The sequence below is a fragment of the Neolamprologus brichardi genome, chromosome 6, assembly GCF_056152115.1.
Source record: "Neolamprologus brichardi isolate AB-2024 chromosome 6, ASM5615211v1, whole genome shotgun sequence".
Taxonomy (NCBI): domain Eukaryota; kingdom Metazoa; phylum Chordata; class Actinopteri; order Cichliformes; family Cichlidae; genus Neolamprologus; species Neolamprologus brichardi.
The window spans coordinates 20934916-20960243 of NC_142109.1; the positions used below are offsets into that span (position 1 = coordinate 20934916).

Genomic DNA, 25328 nt, shown 5'->3' on the forward strand with positions numbered 1-25328 from the left:
CTTAATCCGATTTGTCAGAGTTGATCTTCAAAAACATCAGTGTCACTGACTCATTGTTGTAAAGCTTTTGTTGCTAGAAGGCTGACTCTATAATTTACACTTTCCGTAAGGTGGAAATGAAATTGTTCCTACTTGCAGCAGCTTTTCAAATCTTACTCTGGCTGTGGGTAAAGATAAGGAGACTTATCGCATTTCAAAATTCTTCCATGCGTCTCATCCGTTGAGCCCAAGGTTGTTCATTCCGGCACCACTAAATCAGAGGGTGTTTTCTTTGGTGGAAAATAACCTACAGGCCTTGAGGGCTCAAGTCAGAATCACCACTATTAGCTATCAGAGGGCGATAAATGTCTAGTCATCATTTGATTGACATATTTCTACTTGATTATTGCCTGCATGAAGATATTTACAATCACTGAGCACATGGGCATTCAGCCTGGACAGATGATCCATACTATATACAGACAAATCGATCGAGAGGTCGCTCCTGTTAATGATGCTGGGCAGGTGCATTGCCATCTCAGCCACCATTTCTGTAAATGTGTGTCTAAATGAGTGAATGAGAGGCAAATTGTAAAGAAATATGCTGTGCAAAGGTTGAAAATCACTATGTCAGAGCAGTTTATTTGTCCTTCATTATCAACAAAGGCTTCCGCACCATATGTGGCAGCTGGAGCTCAGATGATACAGCGAGTGGGCCATTAGTTGCTGAGTAGTTGGTTAGTCCTTGAGTATTTAAGTACTTGAATGCTTAAGGACACTTATTCCTATACAAATATTAAAGAAGGAGAATAAATGAAAGCAGTTGTATAAGAGGTTACCAGCATAATTGACCATACAACAGATGTGGCTTCCTTGGCGACAACTTTCCTCCATCTGTTGTGTATCATTAACTGCACAGCCACTGCTGCTGACTAAATGTGTCTTTGTAAGACAAAACATGTGTCTGTCAAACTATGCTGCACAGTGTAGGTGCAGTGAGCTTCATATAAACCTTCTGAAGTAAATTGTTGAGCCTCTGCGATCATCGTATTTTTTAGTAGACATTCCCCCCGAGCTCCCTTACGAAAGTGCAAAACAGAGAAGTGTGACCAGATACTACGTACTGCCTTTCATTTATAGTTTTAGCAGAGAATCGTGAAAAATGACAACAAGAAAATGTGAAATGTGTATTTTGTTTTGTTTTTTTCCCCCTTTGGCTAATTTGCTGCCTAAGTCATGAAACTGCACCAGAACTTTACTTTTGATTTTTCTTCCATTGCTAAATAGATGAGGTGCATTTTATAGCCTGTGCATGAATATGGATTTCACTCAAAGAATTCATTTGCATATATTTACATGCACAAAATCAGCTCTGGCGCTGCTGAATTCATATTCTAAAGTTGCATGTGCTACATTTGTTCCGTTTGGCTTTGAAACAATTACAGGCCACAGTCGCGGCTAAATGCCATGCATACACAAACACGCACAACTCCCCAGTCTTTGACTTTGTAATTCCTCTTGTCAGTCCCAGATGACTGTTAAGAAGCTTCTGAGTGGCAAGAACATGTATCATGTGTAAACCAGAACTAAAAATAAGTAATCAGTTGCTAAGATATGTTCGACCTGATTTATCTGAAACTGATGACTTGGCCTCTCTGGAAAAAGTAGAGCAGAGATAATTGAAATGTAACCAGTCTGTATTCATGCCTGTTCCAGTATGTATTTCTCCATCCATTTCTTCGCAGAGACACAGAGAGATGATAAAGAGGGACAACGGAGACAAATAAAAGAGAGTGTAGGTGGAAATGAAACTCGATTTGAAGCAAACAGAGTGCCAAAAACAATGTTCGCTTTCTTCTTGAGTGCAAGATGTTTGCGGCATAAGAGACTACCCGGAGAATTGAACACTGCCAAGGCCCATTTGGTAAAGACTCCATTTGAGAAATGGACTTTAATGTGTTTGATGCTCAGGTGGATGCGTTGACTCATAATCCACTCCCTGTACATTTCTGTGCCGTCCTGAACGCGATCGTTCCCTCAGCCTCTCTTCTCTTTCGCACATCATTTCTTTCATTGACTGCCTCCCGTGCTTCTCACAGCTGCACATGCAGAGACACGCACACACTGTAGATAACCCATTGATCTGTTTTTACTGAGATTGAAGGTGGTTGCTCTGTGTCTCCATAATCTTCTCCACCTCCATCACTCCTCCTACCCTGCCTTCCGTCCCATCAATCAGTTTTCAGTGCTCTCCTTGTTCTCCATTACTTGCTTGATTAGCTACAGCAGGGCCGCTGTATACTGAACAGAGCAGATCAGAGTACAAGGTGTATGTGTGTGTGTATACCTATAGGTAGAAATGACATAATATTTTAGAGAAAACCTACAGAAAAAGTTGGAAATGTATACAGACGGTTTAAGCCTTACAGATGACACAAACAATAGATTCCTAATTTCTGCTTAGATCCTGCCTCACACAGCAAAACAGCAATTTTACACCAGGGCAGAAACAGGCTTGTCATATTACTCCTAATGCTCAGATTTATTATTATTTTTTTATATTTTTATTTCTACCTTTAACTTGTTTATAGTTAATAGTGCAGTCATGAGCTGAAAAAGCACTTTGGTCTTTTAAAAATAAGATGCATGTTGAATATTTCACTGAAAAACTTTGTAGTGGGAAGAAACTATGTTTTGCCATATGTCGGATTATACTTTACATTTCTGTCTTGGTTCTTTGTTAGAGATAGAAGTACATTAAAAGGAGTCAGTTGAATTTGTTTGGACATCTAGCTCTTAATCACCTCCTAGGTGAGGTGTTTCGGGCAGATCCTCCAGGGAGGAAGACCCTGATACACATGCGGGACAAACTAAAGAGTTTACATCTCTCCAGCTGGAGTTCTGGAGAAAACCACCCTTGTTTTTCTCCAGAAGAGCTGACGGAGGTGATCATTAAGAGGGGGGTTTGGGCATCTTTGCTTAGACTGCTGCCCCCGCAACCCAGATGAGTTTTAGAAGATGGATGAACGGATGGATGGATGGATTAAAGAAAATAATTCCAATTTTTTGTTCAAATGGTGAGACATTCTCATTTAAAATCAATGCAGTCAAACAGTTTCATAGCTTATAAGTGCAGCAGTGTCAATACACAATCCAATGGCAAATGCATTCCGCTCATACAACCTGGTATTTTTGTACCATTATAAGTGCTGTGTGCATTTGGTTCTAAGCATACAACCTATATGTTGCTGAGACTGCCTATTTTGTAATTTATTATGTCCGTGCCCTAAACCAGTAGTGACTTTATAACACATTTTATCATGAATCTGAATCTTTAAGCCACACTTTTCAACTCTTTGGAAGGATCTGCTGCAATTCACTTTTTTGAGATTTTTAGTAAATGCAGTGAAAAAGAATCATTTTATATAGAGGCAACACTTCCAGTAAATATTCCATTCTGGGACTGACTTTATATTTTCCTATAAAGCTGTTAAGGCCAAGCATTTTTTATGATCTTCAAAAATTTCCTCCTCGGGCTATTCTCAGCGGCAAATCTTTCTCACTCCATTTATAAGCCCGATGCACCTGAAATGAATCTGCATATTCTTCAAAATATCTTTCAGGAACAACATGCAGAGACTAATTTCGCTTTCTGTTTAGCCTCAAAGCCATTAAAGGTCAGAAGCATTAAGGTTGAATGACCAGTGATTCAGCTGTGCCACCATAATAACAAAACTAAATGTTGGAGATATTTATCATATTTGTTTTTTTTAGTAGTAAGCAAGCAGAAGTGAAGAAAGACTGACACGTTGGAGAAATGCTCCAAATGAAGTAGCAAAAGCAAATCATATAAACTTTTATTTATTCATGACATCCATCATGTTCAGTGGCATTTCCCCTCATTCTTCAATCTTGCTCTGTCTTTGGGGAACTTCTTAATTGATCATGTTGCACTCTCAGCATTGCAATTTCTATACTTTTCTTCAGCCTGCAAGAGACTAAGACCTGAAAAGAGTTTCTAATGGATTTTTATAGCAGAAATCATTGTGTGGCCAAAGCCAACCATTATGTCCCATTGGGAGATGTGTTCATTAAGGCTCTCATTGATCCAGGCTGTTTTTTTCCTTCGGTGCTGTAGAAAAGTCTTTTGTTTAAAACCAGGCAGCGCTGCCATTAATCGCCCAGAGGCATGAGATGCTTAACCAGCAGTCAACTTTTACTCAGGGTGATTTTTTGATTCCCTGCAGTCTTTTTGCTCTGTTTTTCAGTCTGCGTTACTCTGTTTTGCACTCCTACACCAACTCCTTCTGGATATTTTGCTTGTTTCGCCACCTCTCTCCTTGTTCTTTTAACTTGGTTTCTTCTTCGTTTCAGTTCTTTGTTACACCCACTCACATTATAGTACACCTTGTTCTTCTCTTCTCTTCTCTTCTCTTCTCTTCTCTTCTCGTCTCTTTGTTTTTGATGTTCTTTTTCATCACTGGATGTCTATTTTTAAACTATTGATCTTGCAGCTCTTACAAAGGCTTAAAAAAAAATCAAACGACGGACAGTTCACTTTTTAACCTCCTTTTCATGTCTCTCATGTCTCTCCAGTCATCCAGCTCATCCCAGGAGCGTCTGCACCAGCTGCCCTTCCAGCCAACCATGGATGAGCTGCACTTCCTGTCCAAGCACTTTGGCAGCACAGAGAGCATCACAGACGACGACGGCGGGCGCCGCTCGCCACACGTCCGTCCTCGCTCCCGAAGCCTCAGGTGAGAGCATGACAGGTAATGGGCAAAAGACTGTTTAAGTAAAGGATCCCATCCCTCCTGTGTGACACTGGAGAATAAAGATGTCAACATCAAAGCTTTATTTGTAAATGTTTGAGTATTCTGTGTAAGACATAACAAAACTAGCCAAAATTCAACATGGCAAGCTGTCATCAAAGGACATTTAGCAGCCATTAAAGATGATAAAAGCGATATTTATTCAGTTACTGTGCAGGACCAACTTCTTTCTGTTATTAAGAGGTGTGGAGTGCTCTCAGTCATTAATTCAGATGAGTCGCCTTTTGTGAATGTGCCAGTGCTTTATTTGGTGCAGCTCGCATTTACAGAGAGGGGACATTTGGTTTGTTAGGCCTTTTCATGAAACACATCATGCTCTGTTTTGAAGATGTGTCTACCTTAATAAACAGTACTTAAGTCCTTGCTGTACCGGCACCAATGCAACACTGTAAAATCTCCCTTTATCATGGTATAGCGATAGGTTTGCAGTAGTACGCAGGACACAGTCGACAGAGGTGGAAAGTAACAAAGTACAAATATGTTACTTGAGTTTTCAGGTACCTGCACTTTATATGACTAGTTATTCTTCTGACATGTTTCTTTACTTTTAGTAACAGTATCTAGTTTACTGTTACCACTCTAGTAACAGTAGTTACTAGTTTTAACTCTAGTTTTAACACATTTTAGGAGAATATTTTGCCTTTCACACATTAAACCCATTTGAACCTAAATAGAGGGAACATGAAAGACAATCCTATTGGTGGATCCCACATCAGTGCTTATTGCTTCTGACTGGCATAAAAGACGCAGAGATGATATGCAGGGAAGAGAGCAAAGACGGACCTATGACAGAAAAAAGTACCATTAGCAGCTTTATGACACACAACAAACAAAAACAAAGATATTGATCAGTTAGCTTTTCACAAAACTAGCGGATAGAAATACCCCTCGAAGAGTTACTTTGTACTTTTTTTGTCGTTAAGCTGCCGGGGCGGCGAGCCACGTGGACACCTACATTTGTGAATGCGATAACTCAAGAAAGAGGCAACGTAGGAGCTTCAAACTGATACCATAGGTGTGTCTAATAGGAGGCTGAGGGGTAGCGCCAGTTTTCACTTTGACCTAAAAAAATTGAATTAATATTTCTACCTAAATCTTTCAGAATGCAAGTACTAGCTGTACTTCTACTTAAGTGAATAATCTGTCTACTGTTTCCACCAGTGCAACAATAAATAACCATTAATTATCTTTAAGATGTCAGCTGTCATGGGCAGTTTGCTAAAAACGTACATAAACAGTTTAAACTGGTCCCTAAGTATAATAAACAGTTCAGAATAATAAACTAACAGTTAAGGATAAATGGTTGAGGACGTTTTTATATTTTCCTCTGAAAAGCAGTGAAGTAGAAGTACAAGTGCCTCAAACTGTAGCACACCATTGATGTCTCTGTACTTAGGGTTAGGGTATTTTCCACCACTGTTATTATATCAGTAGCGAGTCCAGCCTCCCGTGTGTTGAGCATCTCCAGGGTGTAGCAGCTTCTTTAATAGCTGAAGCCTCTGGTGTACACTCCCTGCAACCACACCTATTATAGCCTCCCCTCTGGATGCAACATGTCCTAACTACATCCGACACATCACTACTCATCAGTATTCAGTTTTCATATTAAGCTCCTCAGCAGTTCCTGGCCTAGATAAAATCAGCTCGCAGACTTTCCTTATTGTGTATATGTTAAATTATAATGTGTTTTCCCATAAAGGACTTTTTATCAGTTCCTTTTTCTTTACAGATGTGTAGATCAGATCAGTTCCGGAGAAATAAATTCAACAAAGTAGACTTTTGCTGCCATATGTTGGTTTAGCTTACATCTTGTGAAAACATGCTGAACTTTCATGTTTACATGCTTGTGACATCTTTGCCACGGTCAGGATGGAGGAGATGTAGGAAGGGACTGCGTCCATAATAGAAACGTGGTGTACTGAATTTCTGATCAGTTTATTAGTGTTATATACCAACAGGACAGACATGAGGGAGTGCGGTGAATATTTTCTCCGCTCAGGTGAAAAGTACAGAATTGCTTCTCTTTGGGCTGCCTCCTCTCACTCTGTTCTGCTCAGTCGGTGCTGTATATTACACTCCTGCTCTCTGTTTTTCTGTTTTCAGCCCGGGGCGCTCACCATCCTGCTATGACAATGAAATAGTGATGATGAACCATGTCTACAAGGAGCGCTTCCCCAAGGTCAGGCTCGCACAACAAATACGCAAGTGTAAACTGTACCTCCACGCACACCTCAAAATACACACACACATGCGCGCACACACATACACAATATGCATACTGGCAACAGACATCTCTCAGCTACATTTAAAATATTTGTTATATTTCTTTTATCCAAAGTGAGTCACTATTTGCAAGAATCTGTTGTTTTAAGTAAGCAGCTGATGATCTAAAAGTGCTGGAGGGGCTGAACATATAAACAAAACAAGAAGTAAAACAAAAAAAGCAGCAAAGCAGCTCCCTGGAATTTCAGACAGTGATAAAAGCTGCACTTATTTACCGTGATTATGTTAAAATAATTCAAAGGTAAAATGCTAAGTTCTAGTTCCAGAGGGAACAAATAACTGAGTTAAGGTCTTGTTGACCTGATGTTGCTTTAAACAGATTTTGCATATGAATATATAGAATTTATAGGCAGGGAGATGAATGGACACTGCAAGTTTTCTCCCTGAGCACGCTTTGGTGACATGGTGAAGCTTGCCATCCCTCTTTTGCACTCCTGATGGACTGCAGAGACCAAAACATGGATGGCATATACACCAATTAAACTACTTGCTGCTACACCAACCAGCAGACCAGTGACTACTGACCAGGACCAGTTTGAGGTTCATGGCTGTGTTTAAAAATGCTTCAAAATATGGGCAGCCTTGTGATCAATGAATGACACACACCCTATTTTAAACCATTTCAAAACTAGAATTTAACATTTAATTATTTCAAAGTGTAGTGCGCACTCTGTGCCCATTTCTACTCATTTTCAGTTCGTACTGGATTCCACTTTCAGGGTTTTCTGCTGCCACAGATTCCCTAATGTACACTTCTCTTACAACAAGCAGGTATCTGTGTGCTTGGTACTTTAAACAATGCTCACCACTCTTTATTTATTACATGGTTCATGGTAAGCTGTTAAAAGGTCATCCATGTCTAAAGTCCTTTAGCAGATCATAATTATAAAAGTCAATTAGATGTGTTTTAATGACTCTGAGACGTGTAAACATGACTCAGTGTCTCAGGGAGCCAACCATTTTGATGAACAGTGAAGTGTGTGCAAGGAAATCTTTCACATTGCAGGTGTCCTCAAACACCTGCCTACACACACACACACGTATACACACAAATCATAATCCTGCTCATTCACAGTGATGCATTGTGAAGCAGCACGAGTCTTCCCACTCACAAATCCCAAGTTGGTGAATGCAGGTTTAATATTGCTGTATTTTTTTTAATGTTACTGTAGGAGTAGTTATCATTTGCATACTTGAAAAAGACTTGCAACAACTGTATAAAACTATCTGTTTATATTTGGGCGAGTTAACCTGTCAGCTGAATAGAGCAGGGCGATATGACCAAAAATATTTATCACAATATACATTTGAAAATTTGCGATAACGATATAACTCACAATATAATTGACACTAGACAAAATACTTTACAACTCCACAACTTGCAAAAAAAACAAAAACAAAACATCAATGTATTTTCACTTAAACAAGCAGCTGTTTTTTACGTGCATTAAAGTTATCTAAAAATTTAGCAAAGTCGTACTAAAACATTTGACAGATTTTCGAGCACCGTGTGCCACATAAAATCGTTTCGAGGTCAGTAAACACAACCAGAATTCAAACATAAGGCACACGGGATTATAAGGGGCACTGTCGATTTTCAGAAAAACCAAAGGATTGAATTTAAGTGTGCCGTATTTTCCAAAATACACTGTAATAACGACGGCCCGCTAGCATGCGCTACCAAAAATAGTGCTTTGTTGTTTATCTGAGGGACGAAAGCTAAACCAGTTCCACACCACTGAAGTTGCAGCATTTTTACAAACCAATCTGGTTCATCCATTTCATTCAATGATCCACTTTCGCCCTTCTCGTTCTCCGTCGCCGCCATGCTTTTTCCGTCATCTGCGTATGAAAACAAAGGCACTGCGCATGCGCATTTTACCCATATTCTATCGCGATATTTCATTTTCTTATCGTTGCCCAACATTATACTGGTATTACCGTGAACGGTATGATATGGCCCAGCCCTACAGCTGAATTAATTATAATGACCATTAAATGAGCTTAAGTGTCTTTACTTATTAGAAAATAATAGTAGCATCCTTCCAGATAATTGTTTGCTTCACCATATATGAGTACTGGTAATTTCTGAAAATAAAATAGGCAGAAAAGGCACATTAATTCTCTAAAGTAGCACTTTACTGTGGCATAATAATAGCAAGCTGAAATACATACAGATTGAAAGCACAAAAATGCACTCAATATGAAGGTTAAAAAAGTGACAAATCAAGGTAAGCCTTTATACACACAAGTTTGCAAAGTCTAATGTAGTTGTCGGTCTCCTCCTGAGGTTTGAGTTTTATGAATATGATGGAAATACTAAAAAGAATAACACAGTCAAAAGAGGTGCAATAGCAACCAAATGAGCAAGGACCAAACACAGGGCGCGTCACGTTGTGTTACATCACTTCACACATCATTTTTGTTGAGGTGCCTTAGCTGAGCTGAGTTTCTGCAGCCCGAGAAAGAAATATCCTAAAAAATCTTTTTTTTTTCCTGCAGGGGAATGAACAGTGAAGTGCAAAAAAACATCAAGGCCCTTCCACAAAGGCTTGTTCAGAAAACAATGAGTGTCGTGTTTAAAGTAGCACATTTATATAGAATGTGTGGAGCTGACTGAGCACCGTATATTGAGATAAAGACAGGTGATCGTATTATCTTACACTCACTGACTATTAACCACTGTTGTGTCTCTAATCAGGCCACAGCTCAGATGGAAGAGAGGTTGGCAGACTTCATCCAGAACTACTCCCCAGAGAGTGTTCTGCCACTGGCCGACGGGATTCTCAGCTTCATCCACCACCAGATAACGGAGCTAGCCAGAGACTGCCTGACCAAATCACGCGAGGGCGTCATTACCAGTGTTTACTTCTGTGAACTGCAGGAGAATCTGGAGAAGATGCTGCACGACGTGAGTTGTGTAGCAGGAATCTGATGTGATGTGCTTCCAAACCTCACTAACTGACCATGTCTCTCCAAATTTCTGTCTTTCTTCATCAGGCCTACAAGCGCTCTGAGAGCTCGGAGCTCACCTTCGTCATCGAGCTTGTCAAAAAGCTCTTCATCATCATATCTCGTCCTGCCAGGCTGCTGGAGTGCTTGGTGAGTTCCGCCCTGCTGATCTGATTGTGGCTAAACTTTCAAACACATCGAGAATCCAGACTTTCTTTATTTCTGGAGGCATTTTCTACCCAAATTGAGCTGCTCAAAGACACTCCCATCCTCCCACATGGAAACGGAGGGTCGAATATGCTGAACTGGTACTACAGAATCTAAAAGTAGGGCAGAGTGTCAACTGTTTGTTCATTCTGAACTGATGAAACATAAGTGTGTCACTGCAGGAAGCTATGCTGCCACTCCAGTCAGGAAAGGTTTAAGGTTTATTTAATCTTTTATGTTGCATCTGTTTTACCAGTATGTTATTAACAGAGAAAGACAAGACAGGATGTCTTCTTTATGTGTTTCACTTTTGCAACTTACAAGTATAAATAAGTAGTGTTTGCAGCAATAAAACTGTGGTGGAATAAAACAGGATAAAGGTCCCAATTATACAGATAAAACTACAGCAATACTGGTGTCTCTACACAGCATTAGGAGGCCAACATTTTGGCTACTAAGCCAGAGAAGATGTCTGTGATAAATTATTGCCAAATAGCAACAGACCTCAAACCAACTGACCTCAGACAATCCCCTGGGGTATCCCATTGCTACTGCCTTTTTCCCCGTTAACCCTGACATTTTTACAGAAGTACAATTTTTTTTTTTTACACCTAAAAAAGAAAATCTGCATACAATTTCATCAAACATGGCAAACACCTCTGTCTCAGATTTTAGAGAATTCAGAAGTAATTTGAGCCTTTAAATTTTCTGCATTTCCTGTGTTGAATCTTGCATATTTGAATCTCAAACCAACTCTGCTTGATTTGTTTTTATTCTGTCATAACTTCAGCGCACACATAACACATTTATCACCAGTTGGTAATGAGATACAGGCCCAATCCAGTGGAACATGGAGATGAAATAAGCAAGATTATAAAAGACAAGAAAGGCAATGCACAACACCTCTTAATCTTTGAGTTCAGGTAGTTCAACCCCTATTGCCACAGGTGTATAAAACCAAGCCTTCAGGAACAACAGCCACTCAGCCATGAAATGTCTGACTACATAAAGTTAAAGTGCTGAGGTCCATAGTGTGAAAAGTCACAAATGCTCTGCTGCTTAAATAACTGCAGAGGTCCAAACCTCGTCTGTCATTAACATCAGCATAAAATACTGTGTATCAGGAGCTTTATTTGCCATGAAACTGCCAAATCAAACATACGCAGCTACAAGCTGTGGTGACCCTTGTGATAAGGGAGCAGTCAAATGTAGCTAGCTAACACGTTTTTAAAAGAAATACTGACATTGGACATCAGAGTACAAATAACTTTATCGTGATGTGATTTAGTAGCATGTCATATTTTTCCCCTGTTAATTACATGTAAAAATTTGAAATTTTAGACATACCAGTTGCCAGATTGCCATGAATTTGTGATATTTTTTTAATCCAAGCCAGAAGATGTACCATTATTTGTTTCACGCCTGTCTTCTCTTGACATGGCTTTGCTTGCATTTGGAAGCAGCTGCTACAATCCATTCTCTTGCTTCCCGTAAACATTGCTTTACCTACAGCATTCTTAACACATGGGAGTGTATGAATGCTGAAATACACTGTATTATACATGGAGGTCATGGTTTTGTTCAAGCTGTGTCATTCAGCACATCAGTCATCCTCTGTTGCTGCAAATTGCATGATTATTGCTTTAGGATATTTTTCCCTCTCGTTCTTCCCACCCCCTCAACTTGTCCGTTTTCACAACAGAACATCAAATCCGGTCCAAGACGGAGCTGTGTCCTTGACATGCTGATTCATTAATTCAACAAAACTTATTTAGTAATAACAAGCCTCTCTGCATCCACAGGACACACCTGAATATCAGCTCCCTGATTGATGGTGCGGTCCCTCCTCCCAAACCCTCCCGGCTCATCTTTCTGTTGCCAAGGCGACCGTCAGAAAAGGTCGATAGGGTCAGGCAGGATGTGGAGGGGACTTTAGATCTTCACGGCCCGTGGGTTAGAGAGGAGAAGGCACACATAGATGAAATGTTGTCCATATCCGTAGAGTTCATTTAGCATTCAAGTCAGTCACAAGGTCTGATTTGGTGAAAATGTCACACAGTCAGAAGGCTGTTAGCTGCAAGAATATTATCCTCCAGCAGCGCAACTATCAGAGAGCCAGGTTAATTCCCCATCTCCGTACTCCTTTTTTTTTTTCCCCCTCTAGTCGAAGGGAGCAGATATGAGAGAGAGCAGGGAAAGAAATGATCCTGGCTGCCCCAGGCTTTCTAATCAAAACGTTACTCCACCAACAGCAATGAGACCGAATCCCATAAGACACCACAAAAGGCTTTATCATAGGAAAAAATGAACATTTTCAGAGAAAGCAATTTAAAGTTTGGAAGTGTATTAACACTGATTGTGTTTGTTTGACAGCCCTGTAACAGTGTTCGGTCATGAATTTGCTGCAGGTTGAACTAAAATCTAGTTTTATGATTATAAGTTGGATGTACTCTTAGAATTACTTACTGTTTATGTCTAATGGCACAACATAACATCGTTTTCTTTATGCTCGACTAGTGTTAGCTGTTATCACATCCTTTTGTGACTCCACACTAGAACGTTGTGGTTCAGTAGCCGGCTGTTGAACTGGAAAAACGTAATCTGACACACACTTTGTTATTGTGTTTTATTAACACACTACAGTTTGGATATTTTAAAGTATATAAAGAAGGATATTGGTTCGTGATTTTAATTGAAATAGAAACTATAGAAGTAGAAATAATTCGAGGTAATAATTTAACTTATAGCTTTCACAGTGTAAATATTAGTTGGGTTTATCAGTTGAATCTGAATTAAATGTAGATTTTTGAGTGTTTAGTCTGGTGATTCTCAAATTATGTGACCTTTCATGAAATATATAATCACTGGCCAGTTTTTAAGGTACACCTTGCTAGTGCCACATTGGGTGTCCTTTTGCCTTCAGGACTGCTTTAATTTTTCACGTCACAGATTCAACAAATTGCTGGAAATATTTCACAGAGATTTTGATGATTGCAAACATAATTCAAATTTTTCCGCGTGTTCAGAGACGCTGTGATGATTTCAATTGTCTTGTGTTGCACACGTCACCACTTCAGCAGTGGTCTTTGTATGTGAGATCATGTTAATTTAAGATGCATGTACAGTACGAGTGTTTTGTAGCTTTTCTTGACCCCTCCTTGTTTGTTGTTGGAATTATAGGAGTTCAACCCAGAAGAGTTTTATCACTTACTCGAAGCAGCAGAGGACCACGCCAAGGAGGGACAACTGATGAAGGCAGACATCCCTCGATATATTATCAGTCAGTTGGGACTGACCAGGGATCCACTGGAGGGTAAGAAATGGGAATAATAGGTTTCAGGTTTTATTCCAGAGGTGTATATATAGAAAATATGAAAACAAATGGAAGTGTAAAGTTTTTAATTTGCAAGAATGCTTTCCAACAGATGTTTGCTGGTTTCAGGTGTTTACTTTCACTCCCAGAGCTGGATAAGTAGATCAATACCACTTGTGTCTGAGTCCGGATTTGATTAACCTACTTCACTATAAAAGCCGAATGCTGCTGGAAAGAGCTAGCCTGGTACTGTTCAAGGGGGGAAACGGAGCCACCAATACAACTGACTGTACAGATTAGCATGCTATGCCTGTTAATTTAGCAAGTTAGCATAAATAATGTAAGATTTTGGTGGGGGTTTTGTGCTATAACTCTCCTCCTGATCTAAAGCAGTGAGGTTCAGTGACTTCACATAATCTTAGTATTAAACTGATACAGTAGGAAATAGTGACACACTGTAACAGCTTGATGTTTTTGCTTTAGTATGTTAGTAAGATTTGGCAGCAATAGTCGTTGCAAAAGTGCATTTCATTTAGCTAACGTGGCTTCTCACTTGTATCTTTTCCTCTCATCCTATCTCCAAGCACGTGAGAAAAATCTACAGAAAAAAATGTTTCATCTCTATTTTGGGTGGTGGCAGTATGAGGCTTTAAAAAGTGCCACTTTGAGATATTGATCAGCTTTTCTTTACGTCCACGATGAGGATATATTGAGATGAAGAGTCTGAGCTGCTTGGATCATTTGCTGTCTGGCGGTGCGGCTACAGTTCTCTTTTTCATTCATCATCATGGCTCGAAATCAGCCCCCAAACTCACAGTTCACTATTCCCATCTGTTCAGCCACTCCCAGTCTAATCCATCTCGCATTAGCTGATGGGTTAAATGGCTCAGAATGACTCTTCACAATAAGCCACGGTGCTTTTATTTCAGAATTCATGAGAGATGTATCTGGTTAAGTCTTTGTGAGTTAATCTCTTCTAACAATGTGCCTGCTGATATCTTGATCTTGCACTTTCTTTAGCACCTACACTGTCATGCATAGGCACACATGCACACCCACATAGCTGCTTACACTTTCGCACTCACATTTCTTTTCTTGGTTTCTCACACAGAAACAGTGTCAAACAGACACTGACAGAATATACAGTTTCCAGCTCAGTGACTTTTATCTTATATAAAGTTTAGAACTACAAAGGGGCTTTCAAAAGGTAATTATCATTCAATTATTTCAACAAAACAGTTGTGTAATCAGTGTATTCAAGCAGCTGTCACATACAAAAAATGCAAGAACACTGGAAATTAGCTGCCACTCCTCTGCCACTGTTCATGAGGCGAGTAAGAACAAAGTGAAGAGGAGGGAAATCTGAAAAAGAGAAGAAAAATTAATAGAAAGAAGCTGTTTTAATTCTCATATTTTACTTTGTGGGATTTGGTCTGTAGCGGTTAAGAGCTGCCGTTTTTCTAACTGCTCACAGCGGTGTGGGAGGCCTAGTGTCGCTTTTTATTGTCACTTCAGGTTTGTCTGTTAACTAACATGTGTCCCAACAGAAATCGTGGGCTTTGACAGCTACGACAGTGAGGGTCCGCACACTCCAGAGACCGATGACTCAGCAGAGGTGACAAGGAAACACGCATGCACAGACACAGGAAACAAATTACTTGTTTTGTTTTGTTTTTAACTTTGAATTATAATTGTAAAACTCTGGGGATTTCATCAGGGAAAAGGGAGAGCCATCAAGCCACCAACTGAGGAAGACTTTCAGACCATAAAACTGATCAGCAATGGAGCCTACGGGTAAGTAATTGATTAATGCGTCACTGATCACACATAGAAACCTAATCGTATCCAATTTTTTCCTCGAGCTTTAAAACGAATCCAGTGGTTAAACTTGGTAAAGCTCATGAATCTAAAAACATTTATATTCGAGCTACAATACAGATATATAGTCTGTCTTTATGTCACACACAGGGCAACAGCATGAAGAATTTGGATCATGAAAACATCCAAGAAAGCTATTTATGAAGAGATTTCTAACAAGCTCTAACACAAATGGCAGAAAGATTGTCAGACTGAAAAGCAAAGATCTAGAATTGGACTTGAATGTGTATAAAAAATATTTGTTCAGTCTAAATTGGAACTGGTCAAATCCATCAGGAGCAGTGCAACAAATATTTGAAACAATCTTTCAAAAGTGGATGCTGGTGCTGAGTTTACATGTTTGTCCCTTTGGAGCCATTAATTTGAAAAATTCATTAGCCAGTTCAGCTTTCAAAAATTTTCCAATCTGGTAACTTCCTGTTTTAAGACCGGATGTACATTTCCGGTAGCTTTACTTTGTGGTCAATCGCTACTACGAAGATGGACTCCAAAATCATGGCCAAAATATGAAAACAGAAAGATTGCGTTAAGTTACAAAGAGCAGAAGGTGGGAACACTCACCATTGCTGTGTCATAAAAAAATCTAATTATCAGTTTTGACGTTTGAAGAGTGTAGATCGATTGGTTGTTTACATCACTCAACACAAGCAGAACTGCATTACAAAATGAGAAGACACATCGTCCACATTCAGAAGCACATCTCTGTATAGTGACAGTTCTAATGATTTAAACAGGCAAATGTTCAGCATTCAAACTACAGGCGAACATTAGTCAAAGCCAGATGTCTCCCCGTTATGTCGACATCAGCGTGCACAGTAAAGTACACACCTACACAGCACGTCAACAAATCATGAAAAAAAGTCACAGGATCTAAAAGATGAATGAATGATTGCTGGTAAGGGTCTCGATATATCAGTACTTACGAAGGGTATGTTGTGACTTACCTTCAAAATTCTACAAATACTGAGAAATATCAAATTTGAATCCTTTCTCTCCTTTGCTCTGAGGCGCAGGGGAAAAATATCGACAAGTCGATGAACATCATCTACAGATTTATTCGGTAAATGCCCAAGACGTCTTGAGAAATATAAATCGCCGCTTGATTCATGCATTTGGTTGACTTGTTTTGGAAAACCCGACCGTAAACAAGGCGCGACTATCACGCCGGAAAATAAGCGCTCTACACGAGTTTTCCTACCGGAAGTAGCATTTGCTAAGGCGCACATAGCCTATTACAGAATTTCAACCTCTGGCTAAATTTCACCAGTTACACTCTTGACTTAAATGCTCAAGTATGGTGGACCCGAAATGTCAAATGCACAACTTACGAAAATCATGCGATTAAAACACATGTTATCTTGCATCTTTTTCTTCTTCTTCTCACAAAACTGATGAAGACTTTTAAGCGTGTCTCGGTGCAGTCCTTTACATATTTTAGTTTTTGTAACCGCTGCAGTTGGTCCTTCAGATAAATGCCTCATTTCTGTTGTGTTTTGTGTGCTTATACAGCGTTTTTTCTATGCAGTCTTTTTCAAGTTGAAGTGTATTTTGAGCTTTCAGGGCCACTGTACCTTTGACTATAAATAACTGAAATTTATAACTTCAAAGCTTCTCAAGAGCTCATTTGTCTCAAGTAAAGCCGAGCAATTCACATTTGCTACATGTTACTTCAGTAGTCCGATGACAACTGCAGAGTGCTGTGCAGGTCGAGGCACTGCCTTTTCACCCATGTGATAGCGCTATGACACATACAACTCGGTTAGGACATTTAACATTCATCCGGTGACATTTTTTTCCTGTGCAATTTAATGAACTTCATGTATTTGATGCATGAAGTCTCCTTTATCCTTGGCTCAGCTCTCTCATGCTGGCACATCCGTCATCTTTTTTTAGCCTATTTTTTTTTAGCAGGCTACCACAGAGAGACAGATAACCATTTACTGTCACGCCAACAGCCACTTCAGAATCACCAGGTAACCTAACCTTTTGCTTTCACCTAGTACTCAAAGCACTTGTTACACTGCAAGCTGCATCCACAGACACTATTTTGTTCATGGACACATGAACAAAAATGTATGTGGGGTTCAGTTTCCTCCCAAATCCCTGATAGCAAGTTTTAAAAAAAACAAAAAATGTTTCAGATTTCTACAAGTTGACTTCTAAATGGTTGAATATGCATGATTTAACAATAAGATCATTCAGAAAGCAAGACTAGTTTACTGTAGAAATTACATGTTCTTGCCTTTGTCAACAGCCATATTGAAAGTGGCCAAGATCTTGTGTTTTCAAATTGCTAATTGGTTTTATCAAACAAGTGATCATAAAACAGTTTATGTACCAGTTTTGGTACTTGTGTCCGCCTGTAAACGATTTCCCTATAATGTCATCTGCTGATATGTTGTTACTGCTGCAAAGCTGATAATGGTTTCTGTTCTCAAAAAAACAAAATCATAATGCCCTGGGTCCAGAAATTGAAGGTTGGTAATCACTAGATTTTCTATTAGCATAATGATCCCAATCATGCATCCAAATGAATCAACATTTAATAGAAAACGTTACTGGGACACGGTAGCAGTCACTGAAGTCCTCAGGATCTTGGGATGTAAAGAAGACAGTGGCACTGTGAATACTAATATAAATACTAATGATAATACCGGAAATGTGAGCAGGAGCCAAAAATACCAACTAAAAGATGATGAAGCTTGAGAAAACCCCCTGAAAACTTGAGTTAGATCACAAAACAACAAAGGCACTTCTATTAGTATTACCAAAAATAGAATTTGGTTGTTGTAAATTTTTGTTTAGATAAAAATTATTATCAAGGTTTTATGTATTTTTAGTGTTCATATATAATATTGTCTTGTAATGCCATGAGGGATGAAATATAATTGGCACGGCACAGGAAAAAAAAAAGAAATAATAAATACAGACACTAAAAGCAGCGCTTAATCCTTCATTCTGTCACAGAGAATAATTAAAACGCACAGAGAGATTCAGGATGTATTTTAAAATGCACATTTGACATGTTGTCAGGAATCGGGATTGTCGGGGATTCAATGATTTGAAAGAAAATAAAATAATAATACATTTAAAATGCACTTCACAGCAAAGAGACGGCCAGTGGGGATGTAAACACACGAGTAACATATGGTCTCCTCTCCACCTTGACCGGGTCACATGCTGCTGCATGTTAAAGACTGTCAAAAGCTGAGTTAGGTGAATCAGCGAAAAAAGCGTTGTACCTGGCAGGCCAGCATTATTCTACCATTATCTGCCAATGAGAGAAAATGGGTTATTTTTCAGGTGCAGTTCAAAGACTCGGTTCAGGATCAAACAGAAAATGAAGATTACGAGCTCGGGGGTTGACATTTTGTGCTGGAGGTTTTCAAGTCTTAATGTCCTCCTTGATGTGTCCACACAGCCACACTTTATTGAGCTCGTGTCTGAAAGGAGATGAAATATCCTCTGCAGTTTGTACCACCTGCTGTTTTCCTCAATACCTCATTTCTTCTGTTCTGTACTCTTCTGTCTCCCCTGCGCTGCAGCGCCGTCTACCTGGTGCGCCACAGGGAGACACGTCAGCGTTTCGCCATGAAGAAGATCAACAAGCAGAATCTGATCCTGAGGAACCAGATCCAGCAGGCGTTTGTGGAGAGGGACATACTCACATTTGCGGAGAACCCCTTCGTCGTCTCCATGTTCTGCTCCTTCGAAACGCGACGACACCTCTGCATGGTCATGGAGTACGTTGAAGGTAAGGGGGTCGGCTGTGGTTTTTCACTAGATCTGAGTTCAAATTGATAAGATCGTATGAAGCTACTCTAAACACGTGCCTTGATTTCTTTTTTGTTGTGTGTTGGTCAAGTTTGTGCCTTGTGTGTAAAGTAACACATTTCCTCCCTGACTCTTTTACATTTGTGAAATAACCTCCAGCACATCAGGATACGCTTTTCACGCCACCTTTCCTTTTGATGCTGTAGCCATGGCCTTTTCTGTTTTATCTACATTTTTTTATTTTAATTTTCATTCAATTCCTGGACTTATTTTTTAAAATTGTGAATAAAACTGCCACCTGAGCCTCTGGCTTCTAAACCGAAGGTCAAGCATTCAGGAAACGTGCAGTGAAGTATAATGTCTCAGTTACAAAAAAGGGCAGGGGAGTTTCACTGGCTCACGGCTAAAGCTCGACTCAGTTTTCCTTCTATTTGTGCTGAATTCTATTATTTTGTCAAGATCGCTGTTGATTCACAGACACACTGAGCTGTCAACGGTAGGTACGAATTTATGACTCATGTATGATGGCAGTGCCAAATATGGATGGCACAAAAATTAATTAAAACCCCCAAAAATAGAAACATAAAAAGCAAATCGTTTTACTAATTCACAAAAGACTTCTAATGTTCTAGTGATAAAAACAATGACTCACATTTAATGAATTTGTTCTCCCTAATCAGATCAAAATATGTCTTTCTGGGGTTCGGCATCATTTGTTTGAAAGTTTTAACACGTCGAGCATAGATTTATGTTATAACTACAAAATCACATTAACAGTAACGTGTGTTGTTTATGTGATTGCAGGTGGGGACTGTGCCACTTTGCTGAAGAACATCGGGGCTCTGCCTGTTGAGCTTGCGAGGATGTACTTTGCTGAAACTGTATTAGCCCTGGAGTATCTGCACAACTATGGGATCGTCCACAGAGACCTCAAACCCGACAAGTGAGTGTTTAAAATTTATATTATCAATCAATATAACCACTTGTTTAATTACACCTGTTCAAATATATTATTAACCAATCATATGGCAGCAACCCAGTGTATTTTGGGTTGTAGACATAGTCAAGACAAACTACCAAAGTTCAAACAGAGCACCAGACCAGGACAGAAAAGTGCTTTAAGTGACCCTGAATGTAGCATGTTTGTTATTTCCTGACAAGCTGATAAGCTGAGTATTTCAGTAATTACCGAGATTTCCACACAAAACCATTTCTAGGGTTTACAAAGAGTGTTCAGAAGAGGCAAATTATCACATGAGGGGCACTTCTCTTGAGGAAAATGCTGCAGTTAGCACTATTGCTTCACTATAAGAAGGTCCTGGGTTGGATTCAAACAGATGACCAGGACCTTCTTCATATTCTCACTCTGCTTCTTTCTGTGTACTCAAGCTTCCTCCCCAACATTTAAAAGACATGCAAGGGGTTGGGTTAATAAGCAATTTCTGAATTTGCCATAGGAGTGAATGTGAGCTTGAATATTTGTCTGTCCCTCTGTGCTAGCCTTATGTTAGACTGATGGCCTGCACAGGGTGTACCTAGCCTTTTACCCTATGACAGCTCGAGCCCCCTGTGATCCTAAATCATGAAAGTGGATGGAGAGATGACTGAATGGATGATAATAATAATAATAATAGACATGGACCGAAGCCTAAGATAATGCAAAAACAAAACTCATCCAAGTTTTTCTTTAACAAACAGCCCTTGATAAAACTTTAAAAGTCAAAAGCCTGGATCGGGTGCATTCATTAATCGAATTGGCAGCTTGCACATCTGGAAAGGCACCATCAGTGCTGAAAGGTATACATAGATGTTAGAGCGGCACACGCTCCCATCCAAAGGTCTTTTTCTGGAACAGCCTTGTATATTTCAACAAGACAATCCTAAACGCCAAACTGCATCGAGTGCAACAGCCTATTAAACAAGTCCAGCTGTTGAACTGGTCTGTGTCCAGTGTCCTCTGTCCTTTCACTAACTGGAAACCTAAAAATAATAATGAAACCAAAAATACAACAAAGAAGACCCCAGACTGAATCCTATATGGGAACAGGAGACATTCTTCTCCCAGAAGTTCAACAACGGATCTCCTCAGTTTCCAGACACGGCTGTGGCCATGGTATTTGTAATGCCTTATGTAATTTGTGTAATATACTGGGGTATTTATAATCAGAGGTATTTATATCTATTAGAACTATTTTGTCATGTTTTGTAACATTTAATTTACTTTAATTGGTTCGGTACTTACTGTGTCAGAGCTTCTCTGACTCCATATCTTCACATAATCAGAGATTAATAAAGTATTCTGATCATGGCCCAGTACCAACTTCTTTTTTATCAACATGTTTAATGTATTTAATTTCCTCAGTTTAAGTATTTGATGTGTTTAATGTTTTCTATTGCAGATAAAATATGGGTTTACAAGATTTGCAAATTGCTAAATTCTGTTTTATTCAGATTTTACACAGCTCCTCAATTTTTGAGGGATTGGTCCTGAAGAAGGAGTCCTATCGGGCTTGGTTAGCCTGTGGGACTCCGGAGGCAGCCGACAGGTATCGACAGGCCAAGCGGAATGCGGCTCGGGCAGTGGCTGAAGCAAAAACTCGGGTGTGGGAGGAGTTCGGAGAGGCCATGGAAAAAGACTTTCGGACTGCCTCGAAGAGGTTCTGGCAAACCGTCAGGCGTCTCAGGAGGGGAAAGCGGTGCTCTACCTGCACTGTGTATAGTGCTGGTGGAGCGCTGCTGACGTCGACTGAGAAAATTGTCAGGCGGTGGAAGGAATACTTCGAGGACCTCCTCAATCCCACTGACGCGTCTTCCAAGGAGGAAGCAGAGTCTGGGGATGAGGGGAATGACCCGCCAATTTCTGGGGGCGAGGTCACTGAGGCAGTTAAACAACTCCTTGGTGGCAGAGCCCCTGGTGTTGATGAGGTCCGCCCCGAGTTCCTGAAGGCTCTGGACGTTGTAGGGCTGTCCTGGCTGACACGCCTCTGCAATGTTGCGTGGAGATCAGGGGCAGTACCCGTGGATTGGCAGACCGGGGTGGTGGTCCCCATCTTTAAGAAGGGGGACCGGAGGGTGTGTTCCAACTACAGGGGGATCACACTCCTCAGCCTCCCCGGGAAAGTCTATGCCAGGGTGCTGGAAAGGAGAGTTCGTCCGCTAGTCGAACCTCTGATGCAGGAGGAACAATGCGGTTTTCGTCCTGGTCGCGGAACACTGGACCAGCTCTTCATCCTCTCGAGGATACTTGAGGGTGCATGGGAGTTTGCCCAACCAGTCTACATGTGTTTTGTGGACTTGGAGAAGGCATTCGACCGTGTCCCTCGGGGTGTCCTGTGGGAGGTGTTGCGGGAGTATGGGGTGTCTGGCCCATTGCTATGGGCCATTCGATCCCTATACAACCGTTGCAAGAGCTTGGTTCGCATTGCCGGCAATAAGTCGGACTCGTTCCCGGTGGGTGATGGGCTCCGCCAGGGCTGCCCTTTGTCACCGGTTCTGTTCATAATTTTTATGGACAGGATTTCTAGGCGCAGCCAAGTGGCGGAGGGCTTTCGCTTTGGTGGCCTCAGGAGCTCATCTCTGATCTTTGCGGATGATGTGGTTCTGTTGGCTTCATCGGGTGAGGGCCTCCAGCTCGCACTGGAGCGGTTCACAGCCGAGTGTGAAGCAGCGGGAATGAGGATCAGCACCTCCAAATCTGAGGCCATGGTTCTCAGCCGGAAAAGGGTGGAGTGCCCACTCCGGGTCGGGGATGAGGTCCTGCCCCAAGTGGAGGAGTTCAAGTATCTCGGGGTCTTGTTCGCGAGTGATGGGAGAAGGGAGCCGGAGATCGACAGACGGATTGGGGCTGCAGCTGCAGTAATGCAGACGCTGCACCGGTCCGTCGTGGTGAAGAGGGAGCTGAGTGTAAAAGCGAAGCTCTCAATTTACCGGTCGATCTACGTCCCTACCCTCACCTATGGCCACGAGCTGTGGGTAGTGACCGAAAGGACGAGATTGCGGATACAAGCGGCGGAAATGAGCTTCCTCCGAAGGGTGGCTGGCATCTCCCTTAGAGATAGGGTGAGAAGTTCGGCCATCCGGGAGGGGCTCAGAGTAGAGCCGCTGCTGCTCCACATCGAAAGGAGCCAGCTGAGGTGGTTTGGGCATCTGGTAAGGATGCCCCCTGGGCGCCTCCTGGGTGAGGTGTTCCAGGCATGTCCCACCGGGAGGAGGCCCCGGGGCAGACCCAGGACACGCTGGAGAGATTATATCTCTCGGCTGGCCTGGGAACGCCTTGGTGTTCCCCCGGATGAGCTGGAGGAGGTGGCTGGGGAGAGGGAGGTCTGGGCCTCTTTGCTTAGGCTGCTGCCCCCGCGACCCGGCCCCGGATAAAGCGGATGAAGATGGATGGATGGTTTGGATTGCTTTATGGCTTATAGGTGTATAAAAACTTCTGTTTTTGGTTTTGTTTGGGGTTTTTTTTTTCATGTCATTTGCCAGAATGAATGCCTGTTTTCTCTCTTCTTGTAGTCTCCTGATTACCTCCATGGGCCACATTAAGCTGACTGACTTTGGCTTGTCGAAGATGGGCCTAATGAGCCTCACCACCAACCTGTATGAGGGACACATTGAGAAAGATGCCAGGGAGTTTCTGGACAAGCAGGTACGGTACCCACGACCTCACACCGGTCGCATTAAACATGTTAAAACATGAAGTACAGCATTTTAATGCAACATTTTTAATTAGTAACTTTATGAATGAGGTGCATGTCCACTTAGAGGCTAATTAGCTGAATCCCATTTTAAAAAATCCTTTTTTCAACCACGCATGCAAACCTGCCAAGTCATCTGGCAAAATCAATATTATCCGAACAAAGATGCTGCATTACAATGCTTCCTGTTTAGTCTGAATAAGTGAATCATTAATGAACTCCATCTCCATAACAATCCTGTTTTGCAATTACAGTAATTGTTTATACTCTGAATTAAACCAGTCGTGAGCAGTCAGATTGGGCCGCGTGTCCTTTTCATCTTCTCAGTGGAAGCAAGCATCTGTGTTTCTGCCAGTAATCACCTCACATCTGCAGAAACAGACTGCAGCTTTGTGGTGGAGATTATGGCAGAGAGAGAATTTCTCAGTCAGTCAGAACTTTTACTATTGGGCTGTCCTGATGTGTCTGATTTAATTTGTCCACAATTCTTGTTTTGGATAGTTCCCACTAGGTGTCACTCAGTATTGATGTACTGTTTGTTTATCCAGAGCACTTCCATTACGTCCACAGTCAGGGGCGTAATTTCCAGGGGGGTTAGGGGGGTTATGACCCCCCCAATAAAATTGTTAATTATCTTGCATAGATAGGCTGTTGATTTTCTTTACTAATTTCAGTTATTACCAGCAAAATAGTTGCATGTTTAATCATCTAGGAATTTATCCAGATTTATTTATTTATTTAGACAGAGATCTTGACCACCCCAATGTTTAGCACAAAGTTACGCTGATGTCCACAGTAGCAGCTTATTTTTATTAAGGATGGTTAACTTGTCTTTCTTCCTCTTTCTCTCCTTTTCTCCTTTTCTTTCTTCTTCCATTCCTCCAAATTGTCTCAATCATTGCTCACAGGTTTGCGGTACTCCAGAGTACATCGCTCCAGAAGTGATTCTCCGCCAAGGCTACGGGAAGCCGGTGGATTGGTGGGCCATGGGGATCATCCTCTATGAGTTCTTAGTGGGTTGTGTGCCTTTCTTTGGAGACACTCCTGAGGAGCTGTTTGGACAGGTCATCACAGGTGAGGAAACTGTGATAAACCTATGTTGCTACTATGTTTTAAAGGCCTTCTCAAACTGCAAAGATTATAAGTGGTTAATGATAAGTGTACTAAGACTTAAAGCCTTCTGTAAATGTTAGAAACCAAAGATTTCGAATTCTGTTCCAGAAACTAAGTATGTTTTTTTTTCTTTATTATTATTCTGACCTTTTGCTCTCTGTTTCTTGTGCCTCTGGTAGATGACATAGTTTGGCCAGATGGTGATGAGGCCCTGCCTGCAGATGCCCAATCCCTCATCTCTGCCCTGTTACAGACCAACCCTCTGGTCAGGCTCGGTACAGGTACTGGTTTGCTCTTTCACTGGAT

At 41.0% G+C, this 25328-nt stretch overlaps 1 protein-coding gene across 3 annotated transcripts in view; it reads left to right on the forward strand.

Moving 5' to 3' along the window:
- mast1a (microtubule associated serine/threonine kinase 1a) overlaps window positions 1-25328 on the forward strand; it is an 81691-nt gene that overhangs the window by 42382 nt on the left and 13981 nt on the right. For all 3 annotated transcript variants that reach the window (XM_006787378.2, XM_035906356.2, XM_006787379.2), the window contains 12 exons: window positions 4576-4736; window positions 6915-6990; window positions 9796-10005; window positions 10095-10196; window positions 13434-13566; window positions 15114-15181; window positions 15284-15360; window positions 18990-19198; window positions 20023-20161; window positions 23728-23860; window positions 24818-24983; window positions 25202-25303. In XM_006787378.2, coding sequence (XP_006787441.2) covers window positions 4576-4736; window positions 6915-6990; window positions 9796-10005; window positions 10095-10196; window positions 13434-13566; window positions 15114-15181; window positions 15284-15360; window positions 18990-19198; window positions 20023-20161; window positions 23728-23860; window positions 24818-24983; window positions 25202-25303 — 1576 coding nt within the window. The remainder of the gene's footprint in view (window positions 1-4575; window positions 4737-6914; window positions 6991-9795; window positions 10006-10094; window positions 10197-13433; window positions 13567-15113; window positions 15182-15283; window positions 15361-18989; window positions 19199-20022; window positions 20162-23727; window positions 23861-24817; window positions 24984-25201; window positions 25304-25328) is intronic.